We start from the raw sequence: 13,202 nt of genomic DNA on the forward strand, positions 1-13,202 counted from the left end.
TCTTTCTGCTGGGCCTGAATTCCCACCTATGCCAAGTGAGAGGATTCCAGACTTAAATGTCTCCAGGAATCAGGCAGGTAATGTTGCAGTTGTAAGGAAATAAGGAAGGCCGGGCGCGGTGGCTCAAGGCTGTAATCCCAGCACTTTGGGAGGCCGAGGCGGGTGGATCACGAGGTCAGGAGATCGAGACTATCCTGGCTAACATGGTGAAACCCCGTCTCTACTAAAAATACAAAAAACTAGCCGGGCGTGGTGGCGGGCGCCTGTAGTCTCAGCTACTTGGGAGGCTGAGGTGGGAGAATGGCGTGAACCCGGGAGGCGGAGCTTGCAGTGAGCCGAGATCACGCCACTGCACTCCAGCCTGGGAGACACAGCGAGACTCCGTCTCAAAAAAAAAAAAAAAAAAAAAAAAAGGAAATAAGGAATGGTGGGATTTCTAGGGGGCTGGAAAGAGCAGTCAAAGGCACTCAAAATTCTGAAAAATACTGAAAAGTACTGATTGACCATGTGCATCATATGAAGGCCATAGACAACTTTACTTACAAGGGTCCACTTTACAGGTCATACGGGGTGGCTCACACCTGTAATCCCAGCACTTTGGGAGGCTGAGATGGGCGGATCACCTGAGGTCAGGAGTTCAAAACCAGCCTGGCCAACCATGGCCAACATGGTGAAACCCCATCTCTACTACAAATACAAAAAATTAGCCCGGTGTGGTGGCAGGCGCTTCTAATCCCAGCTACTTGGGAGGCTGAGGTAGGAGAATCGATTGAACCCAGGAGGCGGAGGTTGCAGTGAGCTGAGATTGTGTCATTGCACTCTAGCCTGGGTGACAGCAAGACTCCGTCTCAAAAATAAAAAGGGTCCACTTTACATGTGAATGACATCCCAAGCCAGAGACCCCCATTTCACAGCCAGTGACAGCTTAGGAATACACCATGAGTCCCTGAATACACTCCCTGAACACACCATCGCTCCCTGATGTAAGTGCCATTATACATTACTTTGCCCTGTGCTCTCACCTTGCCGTTGGCATCCTCACTGGTCACTTGTCCTGTCCTGACCTTAACTCTATGTGCCTATGTCTCCACTGCAAAACTCATACCCTTCCCTCCAACCCAAGTCTGTCTCCATCCTTCAGTCTCCTACTAAATCCCCCATTTTTCTTCTATGTGTCAGAGCTTCTTCCTCTGCCCCTACACATCCCACTGATCCAGAGGCAGTAGAGTATAAAAATAAGAGCACAGGCTTTGAAGTCAGGTGTGGGTTCAAATTCTGGCTTCACTTCTTTAATTCTTGTGCCATCATGTGGAAGTGATTTAGTTTAACTGGCCTCAATTTCCTCTTCTGGGCCGGGTGTGGTGGCTCACGCCTGTAATCCCAGCACTTTGGGAGGCCGAAGCACGAGGATCACCTGAGGTCAGGAGTTCAAGACCAGCCTGCCCAATGTGGTGAAATCTGACTCTACTAAAAATACAAAAATTAGCCAGGTGTGGTGGCGGCCCCCTGTAATCCCAGCTACTTGGGAGGCTGAGGCAGGGGAATTGCTTGAACCCAGAAGGCAGTGGTTGCAGTGAGCCGAGATCGTGCCATTGTACTCCAGCCTGGGTGACAGAGCAAGACTCCATCTCAAATAAAAAAATTCCTCTTTTGAAAATTAGGACAATAATACCCATCTCATAGGATCATTTGAAGAATTAAATAAGATAATGTATATAGCAATACAGAGCAAGCCCAGTGCTTGGCACACAGTAGGTATCCTCCATGTTCTCCCTCAGGAGATTTCTCTGTGACCCAGGTCCTCCAGAGGTTGCTTGCTGACTTCTAGACCAGTCTTCTTATCCAATCAAATATCATTCTCCACCCATGTCCATTCCTCTTTGCTACATATCCATTCAACCCCAGCTCCCATCACCTCTGCTTCCCAAACCCTATCTTCAACTACTCGTGAGTACTTACACACCAGATGACGTGGAATTCACAGCCTAGTTGGAGAGGCAGGCACTGAACAAATAACAAGTATGGTGTAAGTTTTATAGGAGACAAAACATGTGACCTGGATTTGACCCAGAAACCTGAGACTGAGTCGCCCATTCCTTCTGTTTGCCTGTGTCCTCCCCTACCCTCTATTTTCTGAAGCTTCATCTCAATCTCACCTTCACTTTTTTTTGTTATTTTTTGAAATGGAGTCTCACTCTGTCACCCAGGCTGGAGTGCAGTGGTGCAATCTTGGCTCACTGCAACCTTCCCCTCCCGGGTTCAAGCGGTTCTCCTGTCTCAGCCTCCTGGGTAGCTGGGACTATAGGCACCCACCACCATGCTCGGCTAATTTTTGTATTTTTAGTAGAGAGGGTTTCACCATATTGGCCAGGCTGGTCTTTTTTTTTCTTTTTTTTCTTTTTTTTTTTGAGACGGAGTCTCGCTCTGTCGCCCAGGCTGGAGTGCAGTGGCCAGATCTCAGCTCACTGCAAGCTCCGCCTCCCGGGTTCACGCCATTCTCCTGCCTCAGCCTCCCAAGTAGCTGGGACTACAGGCGCTCGCCACCTCACCTGGCTAGTTTTTTGTATTTTTTAGTAGAGATGGGGTTTCACCATGTTAGCCAGGATGGTCTCGATCTCCTGACCTCGTGATCCGCCCGTCTCGGCCTCCCAAAGTGCTGGGATTACAGGCTTGAGCCACCGCGCCCGGCCTAGGCTGGTCTTGAATTCCTGATGTTGTGATCCGCTCACCTCAACCTCCCAGAGTGCTGGGATTACAGGTGTGAACCACGGCACCAGGACTTTTTTTTGAGACAGTCTCGTTCCATTGCCCAGGCTGGAGTGCAGTGGTGCAATCATGGCTCACTGTGGCTTCGACCTCCTGGGCTCAAGCAATACTCCCTCCTCAGCCTCCTGAGTAGCTGGAAACACAGGCACATGCCACCACATCTGGCTATTTTTTTTTTTATTTTTATTTTTTGTAGAGATGGGGTCTCACTATGTTGCTCAGGCTGGTCTCGAACCCTTGGGCTTAAGCAGTCCTCTGCCTAGGCCTCCCAAAGTGCTAGGATTATCGGCATGAGCCAAAGAGCCAGCTGCTCCTTCACTTCTTTTTTCTTTTTTTTTTTTTAGATGGAGTCTCACTCTCTTGTCACCCAGGCTGGAGTGCAGTGGCACAATCTCGGCTCACTGCAACCTCTGCCTCCCGGGTTCAAGCGCTTCTCCTGCCTCAGCCTCAGAAGTAGCTGGGACTACAGGCGCCCGCTACCATGCCTGGCTAATTTTTTCTGTATTTTTAGTAGAGACAGGGTTTCACTATGTTGGCCAGGCTGGTCTCAAACTCCTGACCTTGTGATCCGCCTGCCTCGGCCTCCCAAAGTTCTGGGATTACAGGCATGAGCCACTGCACCCGGCCTGCCCCTTAACTTTTTAAATCCTCCCCCATATGTGTCTCCCAGGCCACTCTTTGCTTCTTTTGCATAGGCAGTATAGCTTGGCATTAGGAGAACAGGCTTTAACACTGGATAGATCTGGGTTTCAGTGCTGGCTTTGTCACTGACTGCGTGGCCTTGTGCAAATTATTTTAATTTTCAGAGTTATAGTTCCTTATGCTGTATGTAAAAAGGGAGATAATGCCTAATTCACTGGGTTGCTATGGGGATTAAATAAAGCACTTAGCAGCAAGTAGCACAAAATGTCCGATAAATGGTAACCCATAATGATGTTTTCTTGCTCCTATGATAGTTTTTTTCCTTAATTCCTTTCCATTACCTGGGCTCCCCCTACCTCCAACCAGACTCCCTCACCAACTCTTTCTATTTTTCTATTCTTCTTTCCTCTGTTCCTTTGAACCCACAGAATGCCCCATCCCCTCTGCCTTGATCCCTGACCTTGGCCTCTTCCCCCAGGGCTTGTCAGTGCCAGGCTGGCTCCAGTATTGGCAGGTTGGCCCCCTACAGAGCCCATCTCTTCTGATCCTCTCTGTGTATTCTGTCTGCTCTCATAACATCACCCCATCACACCCATTCAGCCCCTCTTCCCTCTGTGGCGGATGCTATACCCAGCTCCTCTGGCTCAGAGGGGCTCATTCCTGTTTGAAATGGCTGCATAGTAGGTATTTCCAGGAGAGCTAAACAGCTTTCATCAAAGGCCATCTGATGTTTCTGCCTAGGTATGCCATACAAAGTATCCTTCCAAGACAGCTGCTCCTCCCCTGCCTCCACATTCCCAGTCTGCCTCTCTGTTCCTCTAGTGCCCCAAACATTAAAGTCCTTTCATTCCTGCTAGTCTCTTTCCCAGCCTCTCTTCCTCCAGCTTCTGGTTCTTGAGTATGGGTAACTTTCTCAGAGAAAGGAACTAGAACTTGAGGGGTTAAGGGTAAGAAGGGAGAGCAAGAAAGTACAAATTACATACATATCCCCTTTAGGAGCCAAAAAGGAACAAAGACATAAGACAACATCACAGGTGCCTACCTTGGGGCCTGTATATGCCCATTTGTTAGTCTTCCCCTGAAAGGCAAGAGCCACACAACAGGAATTGACTGGGGCTTGGGACAAGCTATTGATCTCGATCAAGGACACTGTGGAGTTGGTATATGCTGGGGGTTGGGGTGGGTGTCTGGAATGGGAACAAGGACACATGGAACAGGCCTGGGGGCTGAAGCAGAGCGTCCTTCTCCCACCTCCACACTTCCACTCAAGCCCCCCAGCCCCCAATGCAGCTATAACTTGGGCTCTTTTCTGCCACAGTGGAGAGAAGCATCTGCCTGCCACATGACACTCAACAGATCTGATTCTCTCCGAAACAGAAATCCCCCATATGGGAATCCGGCTGGATTCCTGTGAGGGAAAACCCTTGGAGAAGCCAGACTGGAGTTCTGGTAAAAAGCCCTAGAAGAGAAGAGGACTCCTGTGGACTGCAGGCTGCTTCCTGGCAGAAGTTTCCTCTCTTACCCTCGACCTAAAGCCTTAGTTTCATTTCTGCTGGGCAAGGTGGGGAACTCTAAGTCTTCTCTTCTGGAGCCCACGATGGAGCCTGCCAGGGAGATAAGTTATTCTTCTCTTCTGGACATCCAAGGGTGACTTTAACGAGGATGCCTGGAGGACATGGGGAGAAGGTGAGAAGCGTTAAGCCGGCAGAAAGGGGGAGCCAAGCATCTGCAGCACTTAAGAGCAGGACAGTGCCAGGATGGTGCCTCCTGAACGGACCTCAGTAGTCTTGTGGGGGTGATCTGGGAAGGTTAGGAGTTCTGTTGGAAAGGTAAAGCAGGATGTACAAGTCCTCTGCTCCCGCCCCGGAAAGCCTCAGGGCAGCTGGAATGGCATTGAAGAGAGCAGGTGGCAATTTTGATGAGGAGCTGCTGACATAGCTGATCCTCTGGGCGCTGGGGCCGTGACATCAGGGGGAGAAGCTCTGTGTGGGAGCTCTAGGGAATGATAGTTGCCCGGATGTGGAGCCCTTCCAGGTATTCTTCCTGGTTTAGGCCAACGTGATCCAGCAAAGGCCAGGCGCTGGCAGAGGAGGAGCTGAGGCAGGGATGACACGTAGGGCGATAAGCAAGAACTGGCTGTATTGGGAGGTGAAGAGCAGGGGCCAGTACCCTTCCTCAAGGAGGTGGCTCTCCATCTAGACATGATTGGTGCCTGGTTTCTGCACTATTCTTTCTTTGCAACTGGGAGGAAGGCAGATGACCCCCAAAGCTCTCCTGCCTGCTTCTGTGTGATATGTTTGATATTGGGTTGTTTAATTAGGAACCAACTAAATGTCAAACATATTCTTACAGCAGCTGGTGATTCAGCACCACCCTCTTTCATACTTCAATCTCTGGGGCTCCTGTCTCTTTTACTGAATCTCTTCTCCAGGACCCCCCCAAAAGTCCAGTAGCTGCAACCTATGTGGATTTCAATCTTAACCTAAGAGGGCTGGTGTGGGAGTGGGAGAGAGTTGGAATTTGAGGATCAAATCTTTCTTTCTTGTCCCCTTATGCTAGAAGGGACATATCTCTTTTCTTTATCTCTTCTTGTCCTCGTATTTTTCTCCCCCTTATTCACCTGCCCACCCCACCCCCATTTTCTACTCCTTCCTCTCCCTGTTCCCTAACCCCTTCCCTGGCTAATCTCCAGGGAAAGGAGACTTGGTTTCTCCTCTCTCTGTCAAGAGTCAGCTGATGGTCTATCTGCCTATCTACCTCTAGTGACTGGAAGCTCTTGAGAGTGGACTCCAGCTCTGCTCTACCCACTGGCCTGGTGGGTGTCTCAGTTCTCCCATTGCTGGGGCTTGGCATTAACTCTCACTATCCTTGACATAAATGACTAACTAGAGCCATTTATATTTGTCCAATATATCTGGTCACCTTGAACAGTGCCCCCCTCTCCCCGGGCATATTTTCAGGTGTATGGTGCCAGTGGACTGGTATCCTTGCCACCTGTTAGTAACAAGGCTCCCAATGGAAGAATAAACATGGCCTGGAACTAAACTGGGAAGAATAGAGCTGATAATGATGATTATGATGATGTGGTGAGCGGCAGTGTTGGGGAGAATTAAGAAGGGAGAAGACAAAGGGAAGAAGAGGAGAGAGTACAACAGTTCTATTTTAAGATTACTGTGGGAAAACAGAGGGCATTATCCTGTCTGTACTGTTCTGACCCTCCCCTGTTTCTCTCCCCACCTCACTTGAAGCTCTGGGATAGATCTTGGAGATTCCAACCCCACCCTCTTACTCTACTCTTGTGGCTCTTAGTGGGGAGGAAAAAAGTCTCTCTGCCAATTGGAGACTCTCAAAATAGCACAGCAATTTGATCTGGGGATCTGGGAGAATTGTCAAGGATCATCTGTGACCTCCCTTCTTCCCTGTTGCCCAAGCTCCTTGAATACCAGAAATCGAAAGCTAAAACTCAGCTAATGGAGTTTTACCAGCATTCAACACGGTCTGGGGGAGAGTGAAAGGGGATGCTGAAAGGCAACCAGGACCCTCTGGATGTAAACTGCCAACCTAGAATTGCCGAAGTACCCTTCTCTATTTTAATGTTCTTCCCTGCCCTCTTCCTGCTCTTTTAAAACATCCATAGAGCTGCCCAGAATGAGTGGAAAGTTTTAGGGTCAGGGAGAACCTCTTCCCTCCCCCACTTTCCATTGTCTAAAATCAGCCTCAGCTGTTCCTAGATATTTTTTTGCTGGTGATGTCAGTTCATCAAAGCGTCTCACCCTGTGTTCCCCCAGGAGAACAATGATGGGGTGGAGGGAGCTGCAAAGACCATATTAGGAACAAAAGGTGGAGCTATGAGCACAGATAAAGACTCAAGTCTGGGGACCTCCTGGTCACTCAGGCAGCAGCCCCTTCTTTCTTGCCCCAGTCTCCAGTTCTCCAGTGTTCACAGGTGAGCCTACCAACAGCCACTGCTCATGATGGAGGCCATCAAGAAAAAGATGCAGATGCTGAAGTTAGATAAGGAGAATGCTCTGGATCGGGCAGAGCAAGCTGAAGCTGAGCAGAAGCAGGCAGAAGAAAGAAGTAAACAGGTAGGCACTAGCATCGGTCTCTCTCATCTGCTAATGAACAAGACTGTGAAATGGAAGGGAGTTGTCATGGGAAAGACAGTGACTACTGGTGTCACCTCCATTTTGGGGTGGGATGGACTCCCCAGCCTCACTGGAGGAGCAGAGGACATCTAACATATCTGTCTCAGACTGCCTTTGTGACCTTGGGAAAGTCAGTGGCCTCTTCTGAGCCACAGTATGTCTGCTGAATTTAAGTAGAAATGGATCATGTTTTGGAAGAACCCTTGACTTCTAGAGGAAAAGGTAAGAGTTCTAAAGGGAAAGAGCATCTCTTTTCACTCAAATAGCATCACGGGCATCTACACTTTAGATATTTACCATCCAAGGGTCTTGGATGAAAACCCAGGATGGCTTGGTCATCTTAGGATGAGAGATTACACGGTCACAGGCCAAGCTACAGCATAACTCCTGAGGCAGTGGGCTGGAAGTGGCTGGGGAGAAAGTGTGTCTCGCTAGGGACGGTAACATGGAGGTTACACTCAGGGCTCCAAGAGCCCAGAGTCCAACCCTGCATTGTTGTGTTTGTGTGTTTTTGTGTGTGACTCTCTGGGCTCCTATAGCTGGAGGATGAGCTGGCAGCCATGCAGAAGAAACTGAAAGGGACAGAGGATGAGCTGGACAAGTATTCAGAAGCTTTGAAGGATGCCCAGGAGAAGCTGGAACTGGCAGAGAAGAAGGCTGCTGATGTGAGTATTAGAGAGATGGAGGATGGGTTTAATCTACACATATAGATCTTTATGTTAATGTATGAAGAAATTCCAAACACGCTTGTGGGTTCATGGAACACAGACATATATACTCACGTACATTTTTGCATATAACCACATGCTGGTATTTTCTCATAATGGCAGGTATTTTCTTTCCTTAAGACATCTCCAACACGTTAAAAGAAAAGTTTTGTTTTTTTTTTTTAAAATACATGTAAAAGTCTCATTTATCTCCTCTCACCAGCCCAGGAATTTAATTATCTTTCCCAGGACATGGACAGAGAGGGGACTCGAAGTTCAGAATGCTGTCACTTATCCTACCTCCTCCCCCATGCTACATTCTTAGCTTTTATGTCCAAGTCTTGGCATGTGGATATGTGTATTAATAGGGAACCTCTCATCTCTCAACTGTCCAACAAAACCAGCTCGGATTTCACAATGGGAAATGGAGGTCACACTGACCTGGCCCTATATGGGTTTATTTATCTTGGCCAATGTGGGCATTTGCCTTTATGCCATGGAGATGCCATACGAAGCATTGCTCATAGGGCAGCAGAGAGATCCTTACAGTGACAGACTATAATAGAAACTAAGAAGGAACCTTAGAGGGTAAAGGTTATCACCACCAGACTTCACTCTATACCGTGAGTAATTACTCAGCTTGTCTAGGGCTGAATTTTCCCATTCTAAAATAAAATAAATTCTCTTTTCCATGTCATATTATCCCGTCATCACCTACTTTCCTTCATCTTCAACCTTGAAGTTTGCCGCAAAGATAAATGGAAGATTAGATTGAAAAGTTTTTTAGAAGAAAAGTACCATAGGAATCTTACCAACAACAACAAAAATGTTCCAGTATTGGTGGAAACAAGTCTCTCAGTGAACTGAGTTAGTAGGAAAAAAGAAGCATGTAATATTTAAAATCATATTTGGGCTGGGCGTGGTGGCTCACGCCTCTAATCCCAGCACTTTGGGAGGCCGAGGCGGGTGGATCGCCTGGGGTCAGGAGTTTGAGACCAGCCTGGCCAACATGGCGAAACCCTGTCTCTACTAAAAATACAAAAATTAGCCAGGTGTGGTGGCGGGTGCCTGTAATCTCAGCTACTCAGGAGGCTGAGGCAGGAGAATCGCTTGAACCCAGGAGGCGGAGGTTGCAGTGAGCTGAGGTCGTGCCACTGCACTCCAGCCTGGGCAACAGAGAGAGACTCCATCTCAAAAAATAAATCAATAAAATAAAATCACATTTGGTTTTGGAAAATAGCTAGAAGGACAGACAGAATGAACCATTCGTAAATGCTTTTAGATCCTCATATTTGGTCTCTCTGCCATTAGATTTTTTTTCTTTCTTTCTTTTTTTTGAGACGGAGTTTCACTCTTGTTGCCCAGGCTGTAGTGCAATGGTGCTATCTCGGCTCACTGCCACTTCCACCTCCCAGGTTGAAGTGATTCTCCTCCTATCTCAGCCTACTGAGTAACTGGGATTACAGGCAAGCGCCACCACACCTGGCTGGCTAATTTTCGTATTTTTAGTAGAGACGGGGTTTCATCATATTGGCCAGGCTTGTCTCAGACTCCTGACCTCAGGTGATCCGCCTGCCTCAGCCTCCCAAAGTGCTGGGATTACAGGCGTGAGCCACCCCACCCAGCCAGGTTTCTTTTTATTCTTGTTGTTGAGATGGAGTCTCGCTCTGTTGCCCAGGCTGGAGTGCAGTGGCGCAATCTTGGCTCACTGCAACCTCTGCCTCCTGGATTCAAGCCATTCTCCTGCCTCAACCTTCCGAGTAGCTGGGATTACAGGTGCGTGCCACCATACCCAACTAATTTTTGTATTTTTTTTAGTAAAGACGGGGTTTCGCCATGTTGGCCAGGCTGGTCTTGAACTCCTAACCTGAAGTGATCTGCCTGCCTCGGTGTCCCAAAGTGCTGGGATTACAGGAGTGAGCCACTGCGCCCAGCCTAAGCCACTGTGCCTGAGCTTTTTTTTTTTTTTTTTTTTTTTTTTGAGATAGAGTCTTGCTCTATCACCGAGGCTGGAGTGCAGTGGCAAGATCTCGGCTCTGAGGAAGTGATTATCCTGCCTCAGTCTCCTGAGTAGCTGGGATTACAGGCATCCACCACCATGCCCGGGTAATTTTTTGTATTTTTTAGTAGAGACAGGGTTTCACCATGTTGGCCAGGCTGGTCTCCAACTCCTGACCTCAAGTGATCCACCCACCTCAGCCTCTCAAAATGCTGGTATTAGGGGTGTGAGCCATCATGCCTGGCCTCTGCCATTAGGTTTCTGATCTTCTGTTTTGTTTTCCGCCACTTTCAGTGGCCAGGGAAAGTGGAGGGAATTGAATATATTATGCCAGAGGTTAGAAACACAAACTGGATAATATACATCATTTAAACTCATTGTTTCCAAAAATTAAGGCCACCACAAACTATAGGTTTTTTTTTTGTTTGTTTGTTTGTTTTTTTGAGACAGAGTCTCGCTCTGTCGCCCAGGCTGGAGTGCAGTGGTGCCATCTCAGCTCACTGCAAGCTCCGCCTTCCAGGTTCACAGCATTCTCCTGCTCAGCCTCCCAAGTAGCTGGGACTACAGGCACCCGCCACCATGCCTGGCTAAATTTTTGTATTTTTAGTAGAGACGGGGTTTCACCGTGTTAGCCAGGATGGTCTCGATCTCCTGACCTTGTGATCTGCCCACCTTGGTCTCCCAAAGTGCTGGGATTACAGGCGTGAGCCACCGCACCTGGCCAGGCCACCACAAACTATTAATTCTCCCTTCTTGTGCTCAGTGTGGTGGCTCAGACCTGTAATTCTAGCACTTTGCTTTGAGAGGCCAGGGCAGGAGAATCGCCTGAGGCCAGGAGTTCAAGACCAGCCTGGGGAACATAGTTAGGCCCTATCCTTACAAAAAATTTAAAAATTAGCCAGGTGGGCCTGGCGCGGTGGCTCAAGCCTATAATCCCAGCACTTTGGGAGGCCGAGACGGGCGGATCACGAGGTCAGGAGTTCGAGACCATCCTGGCTAACACGGTGAAACCCCGTCTCTACTAAAAAATACAAAAAACTAGCCGGGCGAGGTGGCGGGCGCCTGTAGTCCCGGCTACTCGGGAGGCTGAGGCAGGAGAATGGCGTAAAAACCCGGGAGGCAGAGCTTGCAGTGAGCTGAGATCCGGCCACTGCACTCCAGCCTGGGCGACACAGCGAGACTCCGTCTCAAAAAAAAAAAAAAAAAAAAAAAATTAGCCAGGTGTGGTGGCATGTGCCTGTAGTCCTGGGTACTCAGGTGGCTGAGATGGGAGGATCGCTTGAAGCTAGGAGTTCAAGCTTGCAATGAACTATGATAATGCCACTGTACTCCAGCCTAGGTGACAGAGCAATACCCTGTCTCTATTTAAAATAATAAAAATTCCCCCTTCTTGGAAAACTCAAAAAACAAAACAAAACAAAACAAAAAACAGCCCTACCAAATCTATAGCTTACCCCCAGGCTTTGGGCAAGTGGATGGCCTGCTGGAGTTGTATAGCCTAGGTTCCTGGTATATTTGAATGGATCTGTTTCTAACATATGGGCATGAAGATAGAAGTTTTCACAAACTAGCACAATGTCAGGTTAATAACAGTTTTGTGATAAATTGGGTAACATCAATCTGGGTCTGTTCTTAGGCTGAAACAGCTAGTATGTGGGCTTGAGGAGGTGTTTCCAGGACCAAGAGAAAGAACAAACAAGTCTAACCTGAGATCATGAGAAGGAGAATGACACAGAGTCTCTATGCAATACATCAAAATCATTAGGAATATAAAAGGATTTCCTGGGGATGAATTCTGTCTATCTTAATCTGTTTTACACATGTACATACACATACACACACATAGCATCCCTCACCTAGATATGGTCTACTCAGTATATTCATTTGAAAGAAACTTCTTCATATTTACATAGGAATCCACCAAAACCCATTTAAGTATGTAAAGTGAGGGTTAAAAATACTCATTCAACCCCTCTTCCCTTCATTAGCTTTCCCAAGTCAGAAAGTACCCTCAGAGATATACATAAGAACAAGAAACAGGAGAGGAAGGTTATGGCCAGGAGCAAGCAAGAAGAAAGGTTTCTTTCCTCAAAGCTAGAGTCAGCAAACTACCACCTGTGGGTTAAATCTTGCAACAGCCTGGTTTTGTAAATAAAGTTTTATCAGAACACAGTCATGCTCATTCATGTACATGTTATCTGCTGGCTTTCTTTTCTCTCTGGCCACAAGACCATAAAAGTTCGATGACCCCTGCCTCAAAGGGTCAAAGAAGGAAATTACAGTGTTTATAGGAATTGGGAGAGGTGCTGAATAAGGAGCAACAAGGTTAAAAGCAGAAAACAAAGGTAAGAGTCATCAGCAGCCTAATATATGCATCTTTGGGGGGAATATACTCTGTCCAATACAAAGGGAGTTAACAGCTCAGCTTTTGTCCTTGAGGTTAATAAATAAGTAAACAGAGCATATTATCTTGATGTAGATATAAGGGGTAGAGAAGGAGGAGGGAGTCAATAACTACATGTTTACACAAGCAGTTCAGGTTATCTGACAAGCCTTTCTGAAAAGTGCAGGATTTACTAGGACTGCTTGAATAAAGAAAGGGCAAGGGTATGGCAAGGCGAGTCCACACTTCTGTTTTTTTCCTCCCTAAGTTTGTCTAACTTTGTTTTCTAAGTTGTGGTAAAATACACATACATAAAACTTACCATTTTAACCATTTTAAAATGTCTAATTCAGTAGTAGCATATTCACATTGTTGTGCAACCACATCTAAGATCATTTTAATCCAATATGAAATCAGATGCTGTTCAGGGAGAAACAAAGGGAAAGAGGAGTGCATTGTTAGGACATAGAGTCATAACATCGTTTTTTAGGGACAGGTGGTGGGAAGGATGGGGACAGAAGGGACAACGATGGACATATACACCTGTTGATATACTG

The 13,202-nt window shown here is 47.4% G+C and overlaps 1 protein-coding gene across 7 annotated transcripts in view; it reads left to right on the forward strand.

Annotated features, from left to right (window-relative positions):
- The first annotated feature begins 6,858 nt into the window (after positions 1-6,858).
- The window catches only part of LOC105497962 (tropomyosin 3), a 40,759-nt gene continuing 34,415 nt past the window's right edge, over positions 6,859-13,202 (forward strand). Inside the window, exons 1-2 of one of the 7 annotated variants that reach the window (XM_011769538.2) lie at positions 6,859-7,496; positions 8,096-8,221. In XM_011769538.2, coding sequence (XP_011767840.1) covers positions 7,380-7,496; positions 8,096-8,221 — 243 coding nt within the window. In that variant the 5' untranslated portion in view covers positions 6,859-7,379. The remainder of the gene's footprint in view (positions 7,497-8,095; positions 8,222-13,202) is intronic. The other 6 variants (XM_011769532.3, XM_011769539.3, XM_011769535.2 and 3 more) reach the window with 6 other exon arrangements.

The sequence above is a fragment of the Macaca nemestrina genome, chromosome 1 (assembly GCF_043159975.1).
Source record: "Macaca nemestrina isolate mMacNem1 chromosome 1, mMacNem.hap1, whole genome shotgun sequence".
NCBI classification, from domain to species: domain Eukaryota; kingdom Metazoa; phylum Chordata; class Mammalia; order Primates; family Cercopithecidae; genus Macaca; species Macaca nemestrina.